Source organism: Gossypium hirsutum, chromosome A01 (genome assembly GCF_007990345.1).
Source record: "Gossypium hirsutum isolate 1008001.06 chromosome A01, Gossypium_hirsutum_v2.1, whole genome shotgun sequence".
Classification (NCBI taxonomy): domain Eukaryota; kingdom Viridiplantae; phylum Streptophyta; class Magnoliopsida; order Malvales; family Malvaceae; genus Gossypium; species Gossypium hirsutum.
This window is the reverse complement of record NC_053424.1, coordinates 7150763-7170365: the sequence shown is the minus strand read 5'-3', so window position 1 is coordinate 7170365 and position 19603 is coordinate 7150763. Positions and strand designations below refer to the sequence as shown.

Here is a 19603-nt window from a genome sequence, read left to right as displayed (position 1 = left end):
CGGATATGGTCTTACATGTTATCACATATCGATGCCACTGTCCCAGACAGGGTCTTACATGAATTATATACGATATCAATGTCCCAGATAGGGTCTTACACAAATTATATACGATGTCAATGTCCCAGACATGGTCTTACACATTTTCTCACTTCGATGCCAATGTCCCAGACATGGTCTTACACGAATCACACATCGGAAATCCTAATGTCATGACATCAATATCCTACACATTTCCTAAGGTTCATACGGGGCTTTTTATTTTGTAATTCGATCAATTCATGCTTATAACAAGTCAGCCAATACTCCATTTAATTTCGGCAACATGTGTATATATATACAATTCAATTCGGAAAGTTATTTAATATATACATTTGAATTCAAGAACACTTATTATTTATGAACTTACCTCGTACGGACCAGAACGACTATTCGATAGCTTTTGATTTCCCTCGATCCAAATCTGATTTCCTCTTTTCTTGATTTAAATAAATTCAAATTTAACTTAGTTAATTACAAATTCATTCAATTTCATCCAAAAACACATAAATGGGTAATTTTCATTTTATCCCCTAACATTTCACATTATCACAATTTAATCCCTAATTTAAAACAACACAAAATACTCAAAATTTCAATAAACCATGTTAGGCCAAATTCTCATTAGGTCCCTAGCAACCCATTTATTTCATTTATACCATATTTTGACCCCTTCAATTTGCAAATTCCACAATTTAATCCTTAATAAACATTTTTATTAAAAGTCACTTAATTAAACATAATAATCTATCAACAAATATTTATTTTTCATCATCAAACAACAAAAACATCAGGCTATCATCAATTGCAAATCATGAATACATCAAAAATTTTGAAAATTCAAGCATGGGCTAGCTAGTATTCAAAGCAACGATCTCAAAAACGTAAAAATTATCAAAAACCGAACAAAATCCATACCTTAATTGAGCAAAATGAGTGCCGAACCTAAAACCACATTCAAAGCTTTCTTTTCTTCTCAACTTTCATCAATTAGAAAGATGAACATGCTAAAATTTTACTTACGTTTTATTATATTAACTTATATTACTAATTTACAAAACTAACCTTTATAATTTAATAAGAAAACCATATATTATAAACCCAAAATCGTCCACTCAATTAACTAAGGGTCAAATAACCACTTAAGGGCTTCATAGTTAATTAATCATAGCAAATAAATACTTACACAATTAGTATGCCACTTTTACAATTTACGCGATTAAGTCCTTTTTATCAAATTAAGCATACAAACGGTAAAATTAATTTATGAAATTTTCACACATATCAATTAACATGCTGTAAATACCAAAAATAATATTAAAATAATTCTACGACTTTGGATTTGTGGTTCTGAAATCACTGTTCTGATTTAACTAAAACCGGGTTGTTACACTTATAATATTTGAGATCATGGTCCAAATAGTCTATAGCTTTAATTATATGAACATATATAAACTTAATTTGGAGAAAGACTTATGCTAAGTTATATATATTTTTATAATACGTAAATTAAATAAAAAATAATATATAATCTTTATAAAAAAAAATTTATAAATTGTCCAAAACTTTTATAACATTTCTTATAAATAATATAATTTTTTGACATAACTTTAGAAAGTTATTTTTTTATATAAATAAGTTACATAATAACCCAATTTTCAATGGTTTCGAAAAAGGCAATTCTGAAACCTTATTTTCGTAAATCGAGTCCATAAATATTAAATATAAATATTTGCGGAGATGATACAAGAATATATTAAAGTTTGGTCTAGTAATTTTTTCAAATTAATAGTTAATTAAGACTCAAGAATTAAATTGTAAAAGTTCAATCGCTAAGAAATTTTAATTGACAAAAGGCTTGAGAACCTAAATAGCAATTAACCAAAGGCCTAATAGCCCATAAATAAATACGAGTTAGTGGATTTTGGTGCCATATCCCATTAAGAATTAATAATAAGTAATTTTTAAGTTAAAAAAACTAAGTTAAAGTAATTAGTTAGATTATCTTTAGTTAATTAAAGTATATAAGATTGAGATAATGAAAAATTCCACTATCTTCTTTTTCAAATGACCGTCCACCATAGATCAACAAAAGAGAAAAACCCTTCCAAGCATCCAAACTTTCGGCCTAGGAGAGATGAAGGTATTTAGGACTTTTTCTTGAAATTTTTATGTATTTGAGTTCATGGGAATTTAATTTAGCTAACCTTGTACCAATTTGTAAATATGTTAAAGAAAAGTTGTCATTGTTGATTTCTTAAAGAATTAGTTTTGAAATTGATACATTTTAAGCTTAGATTATGAAAAAGGACTAGATTGTAAAATTAATTTAACTTAATTATTTGTTTCGAACATAAGAACCAAATTGAATAAAATACAAAATTGTTGTGAAATTTCGATATGGATAGGAAGTGGAGGGTACCTAATGAATATATGTGAAATCGATTTTTAAATTGAGGCTCAAAATTTAAAGTTATGAGTATTTCGAATTGAAAGACTAAATTGCATAAAATGTAAAATTTTAAGGGTATCGAAAAATGAGTTTGTGTAGATTCATTCATTTCATGGTGTAAAATGAGAATGTTTAATATTTATTGATTTTATGAAATAATTTTATAGATTAAGAATCGGATCAAAGCAAAGTCAATCGAGGAAAAACTAAAATTGTTAATTAGTCCCTGAAGAATCAACTTGTTTGTGTTTTGATTAGGTAAGTTCATATGGAGCTTACTATTTCATTTGGTAATATTTGTGCATATTGTATTTAATTAATATATGAATATTTGTATATAATTGAAATATCTTGGAATTTGGTATAACTAGCTAGTATCTGACTGAATTGGAATGTTGTATAAAGTTGGTTATTACGTAATAATACAGGATACAAATGCATAAATACGAATGATTACATAATATAGAAATGTCATATGTAACCCTATTTTATAGGTTTGATATTGAAATAAGCGAAATCGATGCCCGTATGAACTTAGTAAAAGTTAGGATTTGATTGACATGCTGTTAGGATTGACCCGATTAAGCAACAAGTAAAAAAAATAGTGGAATAAATTGAGAAATTGAACACACAAATTTAACGTGAAAAAACCCTTATAAAGAGGATAAAAAATCACGGGTAAAGATAATTTTACTATAATGGCAAAAGAACGAAGAGTACAAAAGATGGAGATAAAAACTAAACCCTGAAAACCCGAAAACAAAGAACCTCAAAACGTAAACACAAAATTCTCTAAATGTGTTATTAGTTCTAATATCTAATGGGTGTATTTTCTAAGGCTGTAAAAGAGCCTATTTATAGGCTAAATTTATAGGTCAAATATAATAAAACAATCTAAACTAATCAGTGTTTGATTGAAACAAATAAACAAAGTTTAACTGAAAGATTATTTCTCAAATTTAACTGAAAATAGGAGTCATATTTAACAAATCTCCACCTTGACTTATATTTCCACAACACCATCTTTGAGAAAGCCCGCCACGAACCTATCTTAAACTATGTAGGGAGTTAATTGAGTCAAATTTGTGCTTAGAAATTGGAAGACTTCTAGCCTTGGACTTGTACACTACCAAATCAAAACTAACTCGAGTCTAATTTTCACGAACACAGTGCCCTAACTTTTCAAAATCTGCATCCAAAATAGAACCTCTCTTCAACGAAACGGTTATACCTTTTTCCCTCCTATGACCAAGTTGCCTCTGCTCCAAATGAGTTGACTTCGACTCCATAATGGACGAGGGACGTCCGATTTCACCAGTCACTGTAGAACATTCCAGAATATAAAGACTGCCGATTCTTTTACATTTTAAGAAAATGAGAGCTCCACGAGATACTTTAATGCCGCTTGACTTGATGTTGATTCTGCATCCTTTCAAGTCTAAAATACTCAATGAGATGAGATTCTTTCGTAAATCATGTACATACTTGACATCTGAGAGTGTCATAATCGTCCCATCGTGTATCCTAATTTTAACAGTACCAATACCAATTATCTTACTAGATGAATTGTTTCCCATGAGCACAGCTCCACCTTCAACCGAACTGTATGTGTAGAACCATTCTCTATTGGGACACATGTGGAAAAAACATCCCGAATCTAGGATCCACTCGGACTTGAACTTGGAGTTATCGCTCTTTAACACTAACAAGAAATCATCACCGTCTTCATCGGCCAAATTAGCACTAGTTACAGCTTCCTCGTTACTCTCAGCAGCTCTTTTATTTGGTAGTTTATAACAATCTGCTTTGACGTGACCTAACTTTTTACAATAGTGACACTTTCTGTCTCGTTTCTTTGATGCTACCAAAACGGAAGCTTACTTATCTATCTTGCTATCCAAATGAAACTCATTGTCGAGTTTGTCTCTACTAAACAAGTGACCCTTCACATCTTCGAACGAGAGTTTGTCTCTGCCATAAATCAGGGTCTCTCTAAAAGACTTGTATGAAGGGGGTAAATAGCACAATAATAGCATAGCATGATCTTCATCGTCAATATGAAACTCAACATTCTTTAAATTATTTAAAAGAGTAATGAATTGACTGATGTGATCTCTAAGAAGCTCACCTTCATTCATGCGAAACATAAATAGACGTTGTTTCAACACTAAACGGTTAGCCAGAGACTTAGTCGTATAAAGAGTTTCTAACCTTTTCCATAAGGCGGATGAGGTTTTCTCTATCAATACCTCCTGCAATACTGTATTTGCGAGATACAACTAGATTGCAGACAAAGCCTTTTCATCAAGCTCTTCCCATTTTGTTTTATTTAGATTCTCAAGCTTTTTCCCGATAACAACCTTTTTCAAGCCAGATTGAACTAGAATTGCCATCATTCGAACTTGCCACAGATTAAAATTTTTCTCACCATCGAACTTCTCAATTTTAAACCTTGTTGTTGCCATCTCTGAATAAGCTGATCTATGAAAATTGAACTAGCTCTGATATCACTTGTTAGGATAGACTCGATTAAGCAACAAGTAAAACAAAAAATAGCGGAATAAATTGAGAAATTATACGCACAAATTTAACATGGAAAAACCCTTCTAAAGAGGATAAAAACCCATGGGCAAAGATAATTTTACTATAATGGCAAAAGAACGAAGAGTACAAAAGATGGAGATAAAAACTAAACCCTGAAAACCTGAAAACAAAGAACCCTGAAAACGTAAACATAAAATTCTCTAAATGTGTTATGAGTTCTAATATCTAATGGGTGTATTTTCTAAGGTTGTAAAAGAGCCTATTTATAGGCTAAATTCATAGGTCAAATAATAATAAAGTAATATAAACTAATCAGTGTTTGATTGAAATAGATAAATAGAGTTTAACTGAAAGATTATTTCTCAAATTTGACTGAAAATAAGAGTCATATTTAACACATGCCAATAGGGTTTAGTGCGTGCTTGTACGAGATTTATTACAAATGTTATCGAGGTCCAGCATTTATTGCATATTCTCATGTATTATGTGACACAGGTTTAGCTCGAGTGAGTAATCTGATGTGTTGTTATAAAGGTTTAGCCCAGATGAGTAACTTGATATGTTTATATTTAACTTGGACGAGTAACTGGTGTAGTATAGTTTACACATGTACTCAAGTCCGTTTACTAGGGTTCCATCAAGCGAAATAAGTTACTCAAATCTGGAAATTTAAAAAGGAAATGGAATGAAATTGATGAATCAAATGATTGTTGCATTGAAATGAATAACACGTAAATGATATGATCTTATAGATTGTTAATGGATTGTGTCATTAAAATGAGCTATGTGGATGCGGTATAAGTTGATATGTGTTGTGTTTGTTTTGATGCTTAGTTGTGTATGATTATTTGAGCTTACATTTTTGCTATCGAAAGTGCCATGTTCTAGCCAAATTATGCCAACATTATGGTATATAATTTTTAAAAATTATATAAAAATGATAAATGAAAATTCAAAACAATTTATATATGTCTACTACACAAATTTATATAAATGATAAATCAACATTCAAAAAAATTTATATGTATATGCTACATAAATTTATTTTTTTTCTTATATCTCATTTTTTTTAAAAAATTACGCACATGTTTAATCATAATAATATGTGTTGCTTGACATTGCATTCTTATATCTTGTATTAAAATTAACAGCCGATAGATAAAATGACCTTGAAAATATATCAAACACTAAAGTTACAATAAACAAATTAAATAAAAAAATCAACAAGAATAACTTCAAAATCTTATTAAAAATGATATTTATCTCTCGTGAGAGAAGTAAAAATCAACAAGAATAAATATCAAAATTATACATGAATCTTAACTTAATGGGTAATGCAATGCATGAATATTGACCTTATGCGATTTTATATAAGATATTTTTATTCGATTCAATTTCTTAAATCACTAACAACATTATCGAATAAGTACAATTTTATGTTTATATATTACATACACAAACCATTCTATTAATTCAATACAAAAATAAATGTATGTATTCTTTTATTTAAATGTACAACTGAATCAAAATCAAAACTTCATGTATATATATGAATCACAATTCAAGTTTTCATGCATATGATTATATCAAATTAAAGTTCATCTATCAAATTGCACATTGGAGCAAAGTTCATGTATAAATTTAATATTTATCTCATAATTTTAGTTTTTTAAAAATTTTAAAAAAATTATTTTAAAAAAAAATATTTTTGTTGATGTGGACTTGCCATGTTGGCATCATAATAGTCTATTCAGCTGTCATGAATAGCCACATCAACACATTAACTATCAGAGTATAATTGGTATGCTTTTATTGTTTGAGAGGTTAATTGAGACTGAATTGAACTTATTTAACCCTTAACGCAAAAAAGAAAGATAAATAAATGATGACATTTTTAAGTGTAGATTAGGAACAACATTCATTCCAAATTACATTAGCCTATTGGATGACTTATTTGCTAATGTTCTTGAAATTGAACATTTTCATAGCATCAGTGATGACATAAAGATGAAGAAAGGGTGGGTAATCTTCCACCCACATAGTGGCAGTATTACTATTCAGTCCATTTTTGGCTAGAAAATGAGTAGCATCATTAGATGTCGTTTAACATGGTGAAAGAACCTTGACCAAATCCTTTTGAGAGCTAACCTGCGAGGACTACTCTTCAGTTCATTCCAAATAATGAAATGGATATTTTCTTCTTGTTTTGCAACTTGGACCCTCTATTTGACAAGATCTTGTAGAGCTTTGATGAAATTGTTGATATATCCTTCTTGAAAATCCTTATTAGACAGTATTTGCTTCAGCTTTGCATGGTTTTTCTTCATCATATTAGCTGTTTCATTGTCCTTGTCCATCACAAACTTGATGGCTTCACTCAATGACTCCTTTGAAACCTCCCTGTTTTTACCTCTCTCCACTTCAACTCCAATCTTGAGTTCATTCACCATTAATCTGGTGTTCAAAATTTGATCCCCAATTTCAGGTATCAACACAATTTGGCGGTCACTAAGCAAAAACTCCCACATTATTCCATACCCACAGTGGTTAACGAAACACCCGATGTTAGGGTGGTGCAATAGTTGCTCTTGTGGAACCCAACCTCCATACACCAACCCTCTTCCTCCAACCCTATCTTGAAACCCCTCTGGCAGTGCTTCTTCAACAGTCGAGAATCCTTAGGGTGGCTTTAAAGCTACAAAAAATGGCAGCCCACATAGCTCAAACCCAAGCACCAACTCCTGGAACTCAGCCTTCTGCAACACACTCTGGCTTCCAAATGAGCAAAACACAGCAGACCCTGGCTCGAACTGGCTCAACCAACTAACCCATTTCTCATCAAGCTGTTAGGTATTCGTTTCAGGCAAACAAGGCCCTGATAACAAAACAGGCTTCCCAAATCCTTCAGCGACAAAGTCACAAATGGTCCATCGATTTCACTGCAAGTGCTGAAGGCAATGGCATCACTTCCTTTCACAGCAGTCCTTATCCGTTCCCGAAACGACAGTCCACTTCCGAAATCCTCAGCCTCAAACAACATTGCAGCAGCCTCTTCAGGTTTGAGTTTCACCGTAGAAGGAGGGCAACCAGTAGGCAATTCCATCACCTCTTCTACATTCATTTCTTTGGTTAGTGCCTTGGTGTTTAACCCCATCGACATTGAGGAAACCACTACATAGAATATGGGGAGGATCCCAAGTTGGCGAGCCAAGTCTGGGATCCAAAACCAGAAATCATAAAAAACCATATCTGGTTTTATAACCTTTAAGATTCCTTCAACTTGGTCCCTGGTTTGATCTACGGCAAAAGCAAGGTATTTTTGTTGGTTCAGAGGAACAACAGATGTAGTTTCAGCACCTGGAAGGAGGCCATCGACATGGGGTATAAGTAGAGGAAAGAACTGAATCAAGTTGAGGTATTGGTTCATGTTTTCAAGCTTTGGTTGAACTCCTTTGGGCACAAAGAAGGAAATTTGGTGGCCTTTATGAGCCAGCTTATTAGAGAGATGAAAGAAAGGGATGAAATGACCATAGGCAACCCATGGAAACATGGCGATGTGAAGCTTTGAGTGGCCTGATTTTCTCATCTTTCTTTTTTTGCTTGCACAATGTGATCTGAGAGAAAAAACCGATCTAATTATAAAGCCTTCCATTAACAATTGCACAACAAACACCTTTTTTCTTCATCATGTTTATCCATATTGAAAGTATTTTATTATATTTATCCCAAAAGAATTCAACCATTGATTCTACTCATAATTAAGGTGAGGTTGAATCTCCAATTTCTTTTTGAAAATCTCGATTTGGATGAGAACCAAATGGCGAGAAGTTTTTGGTAGTTGTTGGAGAATTTTTTTAGTTGGTTAATTTTTTTTCCATAAAATGATGTAAATGATATCATTATATCAAAATAACAAATAAAATAGATGAAACGTTGCGTTAGAGAAGGATTATGTTTGGCCATAATTGTATTACCTCTTTTTTTCATTTTCTTCTCTAATCATTTTTTTCTCTCCCCGTCCTTTTTCCTTTCAATTTGCAATTTCGTCTGTATTATCAAAGCTAAGATTTTACCATGGTAGATGTTACAACCACCCGACTACAAAAAAAGGTGAGTCAAAATCTAGAACTTGCAAGATTGCAAGAGGTCCAACAAATTGATAGACACATCGATGACTGATTCAAAAGGTTCCATGATTAAAGGAAAGTGAAAATAAATGATTAATTTTAAAGGTTCCATGGATAAAGGAAAGTGAAAATTAAAGATCTCTTTGAGATTTTATCATGAAAAATTGACAATGACATGGGTGACAGAATCTTGATGACATCTCCATTGGTGAATAAAACCCAAATGGGAAGCCATAATTAGAAAAGCCCTCAAGCCTAAAAAGGACTATGGCTCCATTCATTAGTGTTCTTAGGAGTAAGGGGAGAGATTTTTTAAGCTAGAATGCTCAAAGTGTTAAAATGAGGATTTCCAAGGGTAGTGGTGAAAAATGGTCCCTGGATGTTACGAAGATCCAAACTACCATGCTCCACTTTGAGGGTAAGTGTAACGAGTCAATAATTAATTTTCTCAGATTGTAGTTATGGTATTTGACTTGATTAATTTAATGTGACGCCAAAAAGAATATTGAATTTGAGTAAATAGTCAAATTGATGGACTAATTTGTAAAGGAGATTAAAGTAGCTAGCTAAATGTAAGAAAGAGGATTAACACATAAGTAAAAGAAAAGCCGGGCTTATAAGGAGATTTTTCCAAGGACTTTGTTATAAATAAACCATGATTGAAATTATACTAGTGGAAAGTAGTGGAAAGTATTGCTAATGGTCGTTAATCTTCACTAGTTACGCCAAGAAATCATTCACTCTGTTGGATGTCCATGTGACGAAGCCGTATGATAAGCTGAGGCTATGTGTTGCTATGAGATATAGTTGTGTTGTTTCACCGTGTGTGATGATTAAAACCATGTAGGTGGAGGTACACAGCCATGTCTCCAGATCATATAAAAGACTGTGGCCATGTATACCAATTAACACTTAAATCAAATAGAACACACGACTTTGTAACATTCCAATGTAAAGCACAAAACCATGTAGTAACCCGTGTACGCTTAAAAATACCTTCAAATGTAAGTCATGTATATTCATTCATAATTAAGCCACAAATATACCATTAACAAATAATTCCATTTTATTATATCATACCAAAAACATACTAAATCATGTCATTTATCTAATTCTAACTAATATGCCACAACACACCATCACAAACAATAATCATACCTATGATTCACATTCATTTTCTAACCAATTGCTTGGATTTTGCAACTCTATTTGACAAGATCTAACAGACAATCATTTATTTGTTGGCTCTGTAATTATCAACAATTGTACAGACTCCCATTATGAAGTCTCATGCTATTATATTCAACTTTCAACTATATTGCCTTCTCCATTATTTTTCTTTTTCATGTCGACTTTGCCGTATATATTGAATATGTGCTTGAGTATTTGCAGGTCCAGAGTGCTATATTTCTTGATCTGTATGTTAGTTTGGAAATTAAATTTGCTCTTAGAAAGAAGCAGCAATCTTAACATGTTTAGAATAACGGTGATGTCAGTTTTCATGGCAGAACATTACATGCAAGAACACCTCAAAACTATTTACCAAACATCATCGGGTTTAATCATTTTGTTTTGCGACTTGGACTTCATATTTGACAAATCTTGCAGAGCTTGAATGAAATTGTTGATATATCCTTCTTGAAGATCCCTGTTAGATAGCATTTGCTTCAGCTTAGCATGGTTTCTCTTCATCAGATTAGCTGTTTCATTGTCCTTGTCCATCACAAACTTGATGGCTTCACTCAATGACTCCTTTGGAACCTCCCTGTTTTTACCTCTCTCCACTTCTACCCCAATCTTGAGCTCATTCGCCATCAACCTGGTGTTCAAAATTTGATCCCCAATTTCAGGTATCAACACCACTTGGCAGTCACTAAGCAAAAATTCCCACATCGTTCCATACCCACAGTGGTTAACGAAACACCCGATGTTAGGGTGGTGCAATAGCTGCTCTTGTGGAACCCAACCTCCATACACCAACCCTCTTCCTCCAACCCTATCTTGAAATCCCTCGGGCAGTGCTTCTTCAACAGTTGAGCATCCTTGGGGTGGCTTTAAAGCTACCAAAAATGGTAGCCCACATAGCTCAAACCCAAGCACCAACTCCTGGAACTCGTCCTTCTGTAACACACTCTGGCTTCCTAAACAGCAAAACACAACAGAACCTGGCTCGAACTGGCTTAACCAACTAACCCATTTCTCATCAAGCTGTTGGGTCTTTGTTTCAGGCAAGCAAGGCCCTGACAACAAAACAGGCTTCCCATATCCTCGAGCAACATAGTCGCAAAATGGTCCCTCGGTTTCACGGCAAGTCCTGAAGGCAATGGCATCACTTCCACTCACAGCAGTCCTTATCCGTTCCCCAAACGACAGTCCACTCCCGAAATCCTCAGCCTCAAACAACAAAGCAGCAGCCTCTTCAGCTTTGAATTTCACAGTGGAAGAAGGGTAATCGGGAGGCAATTTCGTCACCTCTTCTACAGTCATTTCTTTGGTTAGCGTCCTGATGTTTGACCCTAACGACATGATCATCGAGGAAACCACTACATAGCATATGGGGTGGATCCCAAGTTGGCGAGCCAAGTCTGGGATCCAAAACCAGAAATCATAAAAAAGCATATCAGGTTTTAAAGCCCCTAGGATGCCTTCAACTTGGTCCCTGGTTTGATCTACTGCAAAAGCAAGGTATTTTTGTTGGTTCAGAGGAACAACAGATGTAGTTTCAGCACCTGAAGGAAGGCCATCGACATGGGGTATAACCAGAGGAACGAATTGAATCAAGTTGGGGTATTGGTTCCTGTTTTCCAGCTTTGGTTGCACTCCTTAGGCAAAATGAAGGAAATTTTATGGCCGTTATGAGCCAACTTATTTGAGAGATGAAGGAAAGGAATGAAATGACCATATGCAACCCACGGAAACATGGCGATGTGAAGCTTTGAGCAGCCTGATTTGCTCATCTTTTTTGCTTTGGTTTGGATAAACAAAGGTTATCTGACTCGAAAATTTCTGACCTAAAAGTCCACACTGAGACTACCTACGCCATTCATTTCCTGACATGTTTATCAATACACACAAATTGTTGTCGGCCATAAAATAAATTTCACTTTATTGATCTCTTTCCAAGAAAAGCTTTCGTGTCAATCAATTCCTCCCCCTTTCAGGATATTTAAATGATAAATAATTTAAATTCAATTTTTTTATTGATTTATACATCAAATATTAATCTTAAATTATTTAATAAAATTACAAAAATAATTTAATTTATTAATCATCAATATCACATATACATATATAACAAGCTTATATTGAAATAAGTGTCCCTCTTTTATTTTTTTTCATTTAATATATATTTTTTATCTAATAATTTTTATCAATGGGGGCAAATCAATATATTACAATTATTTTTTTATTTATCTTAATATAATTATATATTTATTTAGGAACGTAGATACAAATTATTTATGAACGTAAATTAATTTTTTATTTATATTAACATAATTTTATATTTATTTATGAACATAGATACAAATTATTTATGAACACAAATTAGTTATTATAATAATTATTATAATATTTAAAATTTAGTTATTTATGAACAATTGTTATGGACGAAAATTTATAATAATTATTATTTACAATAATTTGTAATTTACGTCCATAATAACTATTATAAATCAAAATTATCATTTGTTTGTAAAAAAAAGTATTAGAAATATACAATTTAAAAAATTTTGAATATTAAAAACAATTTGTATCAACGTTCATAAATTAAATTAAATTAAATTGTATCAAATTATCCTATAATTGCTATATTTTCTCAAACAAAACAAATTAATTTAAAATATATTTTAGTTCTTAAAACAAGAATTTTCCAAAAAAAATCATGTGATGATCTAATATTAAAAAAAAAACTAAATTGAAATACTAGGTTAATCCAAAAATATTACTTTTTAAGTTAGATAAAATAAATAAATAAACTTGAGAAGTTAACAAATTTAAAATAACAATTAACTTGATAAATTTGAAATAAATTTAAATAAAGTGATAAATATAATATTGGTTTGATTCCTCCTAAGAAATTTTATCTTTGAAATTCATCTGAGAAAATGTTAGGATATTGTGATATCATAGTTTGTTCTGGCTCTCACGTAGCCTCTTTCATACTATGACGATGCCATAGTACTTTCACTAAAGATATTTGTTTGATAGTTGTTATTATATGCAAACTCAGCTAGTGGTAGAAATTTATCATGTTGCCCTCAAATTTAGTAATATAGCATTGCAACATATTTTCAAGTATCTAAATCACCCACTCAGATCGTCCGTCAGTCTGAGGATGAAATGTTATACTGAAATTAAGTTTCACACTCAGAGCTTCGTGTAATTTACCCTAAAATTTAGAGGTAAATTTAGGATATCAATCTAAAATAATAGGTAGTGGTATACCGCACAATCTGACAATATTTGAAATATATAGTTTAACCCACTTCTCGAATTTATTCTGTTTGACCTTTGTGGCGTGATCTATCATGTAGGTCTGGTAAGTTGTGTATGTCTGTTTTTATGGTTAATTATGGATAAATTCTGTTGATTCTAAAATAATGTATGGCTATGATAAGGTATTCATATATGCTCAGGGTTAAGGGTTGAGTAAGGTTTGTAAAATAATTGAATAAATTTTTTAAAAGAACTGTGCATCTGTATGTTAATAAAACTATACGATATAATGGTCTGATAATGTTGGACATGGATACATTCGTAGCTGTTTGTGACTTAATAACTGGACAATGTGAGTTTGTTTCTGTTATGAAATGGGTGAATTAGAGTTATCTGGAATATGTTTTGTCTGGGTTTTCTAATGACTTCGTTTGTAACCATATGAAGGTCTGATTATTGATTGTTTGAGTGTCTAGCATTCTGGAGTAAAAAGGCATGGAAGTCATCTGATTAGTCTATGCAGTATATTATCAGAATGAGTTATGTGGTATTAGTTCAGGGTATGATTTGATTAGTAGTTCGTTGGTACTCAAATTTGCATAAAACTGAATCCGTCTATGATTAATGTTATCAAAAAACTATTTTGAAATAAGGGCAAGTATTAGGATATGGTCTGAAAGAAACGGTTTCTGTATGTTAGGCTAAGAGTGTAACATCATGCCCGGTGTAGTCCTAGTGATTCGATTACTGTTTGTTGAAGTATAGTGTTTAGAGCATGTTTTGAGTGGGTAAGGTATTAATTGTGACTTAGTATGTAAGTCTGTGAGTGCACCCTTGGGCGAGCTTGATAGTTTGGCGGGCTCTTTTGAAGAGTATACACCATCCCAGCTGTTAGACGAATATGTTAAGTCGTCAGTTTTATAAAATTGTTTATTTATATTATTATTTTATTATTCTGGTTAAACAATTTAGTTGGAAAAATGGGAATTGGTTAGAATAGAACTAAGTTACCGTAGTCGATAAGACTCACATTTAGTCACAAGAATCGAGGAGGTTAGTGGGATAATCAGATTTATCCACTAAACCTAGCTTTTGTGTCTATCTGTATAAGGTTGGTATTAGCTTCTTGAGTAAGCTTTTACGTGTTCTCTTGTATTCACATTTTTCTTCTTAAACTTTCTCTGCACTTTTCTCTCGAAAAACCTAAGATCAAAGACCTACTTGAAAATTTGGGTTCGTTGTACTCATCCAACTATATCTTTGTTTTAGCACCTAGTAAATGTCAATGAACCTTACGTTATTTTCATAGTTACATACATGACTTTAGGGCTACATGCTTAAGCGTCAGTTTTGAGTGTAAGGAAGGAAATTTCCTGAATCTGGGTTTTGTGATTATGTTACTTGCAAATTTGTTTAGTTTTTCGGTATATAGTATGGTAAGTTTAACTATTTATGTTATAACTTAAGACAATCCTGAAGATTCTCGAGTTAAGGGCAAGAGTCCTACTGTTTAAACTTGCTGCATTTTCTGGTGAATTTCTTCTTACTTCATGTATGTGTAATGCCCTTGTTTATGGTTTGGTTTAAGGTAAGTGTACATATTCTATGAAGAGGAAATATTTGTACAAAAGTGATGAATGCTTGTTGTTATCAGTCTAGTTTGGTCTATTCATGTTAAGATGTAAGAACCTTTTTTTTAAGCCATTATCACTTGCTTCTAAAATGAATAACATGGTCTGGTACATGGAAATGAATTCATGGCGTTGCCTTCAATGAAATGAGTATTGAAAATGCAGATCATGATACATGAAAATGGTCGTATAGCCTCTGGTAGGGCAAGTGTTATTGTAAACTAGATTGGAAAATCATGACAAAGGAAAATGAATGAAAAATGGATATGGCTTTGTATATGGACTAGGGTTTGTGGCTAACACAAAGAAGGTAGTTTGTATGATTGCATGGGCATTGTATACACGCCAAAGGAATAGTGTCCAATGTATAGCCTATTTGTGTTTGGTATGCGCCAATTGGCAAACTGCGTGACTTTGTTGAGTTGGAAAGGCTTACTTAAATTATATGTAACTATTGCAATGTTTTCTTCTGAAAGTCACTAAGTATTTTGAACTTACTTAGTTACCTTTCATTCTCAGGGCTACTGATGAAGTAAAGGAATCTCTAAAGATTATGCCACAGGACAATCGTTACCGTGAGACTCATTGTATTTTATATTATGCATACCATGAGGGTGGTGTCAAAATGTCCTCAGTCGAATAACAAATTTTGTATCTAAACTTATGCTTATGAAACTATGATTTCAATGAAGTTTCAGTAAAATATTTATGGGTTTTCAAAGTGTATAATCTTATTTATCTTCGAATAACAAATAGTTTATGTTTCATACTAACTTAAATTGTAGTAAATTGGTATACGCTAGAAATGGTTTCCAAGAAAGTGATTTTAAGGCAGTGACACGCTATTCCTAGATCCTGCTTAAGATCGGGTATAGAGTGTTACAGAGAGGTACATATGTAACAAAAATAATTAAAAAATGTTCGGAAGAATCTTCAATTAGTTAGATAAAAAATAATTAGTATTTTAAGAGTATGATAGTCAGTGTATATGCATATAACAAAACTATAGTGGTGTCCGCTTGATATTAGTGGTTCAGAATGATAGTTGACGCGTTGATGTCTTTCAAAAAATAAAAAGTATCCGCCAAGGTAATTTATAATAATGCTCACTAATGATTTACAAGTCATCAAAGACCCATCTATTCGTAGCTTTAATTGAAGAAGTGTAGAGTTTAATGGTGTTTTGTGGGTACATTCGAATGAAAAGGGAAAGGAATGAAGGTTATTTCTTATACAACCGTAGTACCTAATTGTTCAATTTAGATGTTTGATTTGTGAATACATTATAACTCTGAGGCTATTTTACCCATTTGTCCCAAAAAAATTATATTTACAAAAATGACTCTAGTTTAAAAACATTTACCTAAATGACTTGAAATGAACAGTAAATTTGGGTTATGGGAACCCAATACCCAATGGTCAGCACCCCTTTGAAATTTGACCTAATGATTGCCTGATGATTGTGTCAAGCTTTAAAATTTTGATTTTTTTAATTTATTTTGAGACTTCAATGGCTAGCATCAGGGTAATTTTTCCAACACCGTATCATACTAGTATACGTTTATACCAGTATTTGAAAAAAATTGGGTTTTGGCCATGTAATGGCCGACACCAAGTACAAGAAGAAATTTTTTGGGTTTTGGTCATATAGTGTATAACTGAATTTCGGAGTTGAATTATATACTGTCATGTGAACCGTAAATGTTATGCCATCAAAGGTTGGACGACTTTCTATGCCATAGATGGCTAACCGAGATGTCCAATGCAGATGGACATTATCTACGCTGCAATAGTGTTTATTCCACAACTTGTAGGTGGGGTACTAATGCAACGTAGACCTGATTCAAGCAAAAGACAACTAATTGTGAAGAAACTACTATTCAAAATTTTTGTATTATTTTTGTATCTGTAAATCAAATTTTGTCTGTATTATTTGTTGTTCGAATTTTATATTTTCGTGTATTAATTTTTTAGAAAGTTTTTATTTTCTTGTATCTATAAATTTAATTTAGTTTGTATTATTTGTTGTTCGAATTTTATATTTTTATGTATTAATATTCTAGAATGTTTGTATTTTCTTGTGTTTGTAAATTTAATTTGTTGCGTATTATTAATTTTCTAATTATATATTTGTTTTATTAAATATTTTGAAGTCATTTATCCAAACAAATAATTATTTTAGAAAAAAATAAATTTATATTGAAAAATAAAATAATTTATTCGACGTCGGAACAGTGGTTTTAGAACCACAAATCTGATGTCAGAAAATTATGTTAATATTATTTTCAGTATTTACAGCATGTTATTTGATATGTGTGAAAATTCCTTGAGCTAATTTTATTGATTGGTTGGTTAATTTGATAAAAAAGGATTAAATCGCGTAAAATGCAAAAGTTGCATTCTACTTGTTAAAGGTGTTTAATTGCTATGATTTAATAAATCAAAGGTCCTTATAATGTTATTAGTCCATGATTAGTGTAAGTTGACATTAATGGACATGAAATGGATGATATAAATGTTTTATCATTAAGGTTAATTTGGTAATTTGTCTAATAAGGTTAATTAAACAAAACAAAATGAATTTTGCGTCCATCTTTCTCCCTTTTAGCCAAATTTTGCAAGAAGAAAGCCAAGGAATTAGGTTTTCCATTCGATCACTTGAAAGCTAGATTAAGGTATGATTTTAGCTCGGTTTTTAATGATTTTTACATTTTTGAGATCGTTGCTTTGTATTCTAGCTAGCCCGTACCTTAGATTTCAATATTGTTAAAGATTTAACATGTTGCCATTGTTGAGTACTTGAGTAATTTGATGGTTGATGATGGATTTTGAATAGTTGTTAATAGTTAAACTAGTTTTGTAAAGTGATTTTTGACAAAAATGTCAAAAAGGGATTAATTTGTGAAATGTACAAATTGTGTGGTTGAAATGTTAAATAAATGAAAGTTTTGGGCTGCTAGGGACCTATATATAATTCGGCCAAGCATGGATTTTGTTGAATTGTGTGAATTTTGTGTATTTGTGAAATAGGGACTAAATTGATTAAATGTGAAAGTTTAGAGGCTAATGTGTAAAAATGCTCAAATGTGTATTTTTGGATTAATTGAATGAGTAGATGAATAAATAAGTTAATTTTGAATTCATATAGATCAAGAAAGAAAGAATTCAGATTTAGATCGGGGGAAAAGCAAGGTTATCGAGTAGTCGACCCGATCCGTCAATTTAAAATACGAGGTAAGTTCGTATGTGATGATTACATTATAAATGTATGTTAAAATGCTTTAATATTGCATAAATTGTTAAACGAGATTATGGATAATGTATGAATTGTGAAAATGACTCTATGAATGCATTCGATAATAGAAACGAAAAGTGTGAAAGCCTGGTTGAACCTTAAGAATAGTTTTGGATACTATTGACATGTCAATAAGTGATTCGTTGAGTTGGCTTCGGGCCATGATATTAGCACTTCAGGTGCGTATTTTACCGATTTGACTTCAGGCCATGCATATTGGATGATTTGGCTTTGGGCCATAATAATAATTCTTTGGATAAGTTACATTGATTTGGCTACAGGCCATGGTATAGGTACTTATCATACGAGACCCCTGATTATCCGATTTCTATTCCAAATGGTTTAACGGGTAAACGAATGATTGTGGTTGAGAAACAGGTTAGTACGAGGCGATACAAGTATGTGCAAAACCTATTCGAGTATTAAATAGTGAAAGTTCGATGAGTTTGTATTTGATCATGTTTTGAGACATGAGAAAGGTTTGTAGTTAATGTGTATATGGTTTTTCATGTGTAATTGGTTGATTTGCATTTATTCGATAAATTAAGTTATTCACATACGAGCTTACTAAGCTATGAAGCTTACTTTGTGTTAATTTTCTATGTTTTATAATGAATCAAGGCTAGCTCGGATCCAGGAGTCGTCGGGAACATCATCGCACTATCAAACATCTAAGTTGGTACTTTTGAATTATACATTTACGGTATATGGCATGTATAAGCTAGATGTGGTATTTTGGTTGTGATTATAGCTATGAGATTTGGCTTGTAAATGATGTTAATATTGATGTGTGTTTGGTTATTAGAAATGGCTTGTAAATGTATATATTTTGGTTTGTATATATATATAGCCATGAGTGATGGCTTATTTTGGTTTGTTTTGGCATGGTCGTAACCAAGACATTATAGAAGTTAAAATGGTTATGTGAATTATGATAAATGAACCATATTGTTTGATATTGTTTTGGCATGTATTTGGCTAGGTAAATGGTAGTGATTTGAGAATTGGAATAAATGAAATTTTAATAATATGAATTGTGAATTTGGTTGCCTAATTGTATAACGAAATGGCACCATTT

The 19603-nt window shown here is 32.0% G+C and overlaps 2 protein-coding genes across 2 annotated transcripts; both read right to left on the bottom strand.

The window, feature by feature from the left end:
- Window positions 1-7257: 7257 nt before the first annotated feature.
- On the bottom strand, window positions 7258-8621 carry LOC107917231 (UDP-glycosyltransferase 79B30). The gene is made up of 2 exons (XM_016846603.2): window positions 7856-8621; window positions 7258-7712 (listed from the first exon to the last, which is right to left on the bottom strand). The coding sequence occupies exons 1-2, from the start codon at window positions 8619-8621 to the stop codon at window positions 7258-7260; spliced, it is 1221 nt and encodes a 406-aa protein (XP_016702092.2).
- Window positions 8622-10616: 1995 nt separating this feature from the next.
- LOC107917753 (UDP-glycosyltransferase 79B2-like) lies at window positions 10617-12209 on the bottom strand. The gene is given in 2 exon segments (XM_041075193.1): window positions 10617-11934; window positions 11937-12209. Coding segments are annotated over 2 exon segments (1416 nt in total). The 5' UTR covers window positions 12120-12209; the 3' UTR covers window positions 10617-10701.
- Window positions 12210-19603: the final 7394 nt, after the last annotated feature.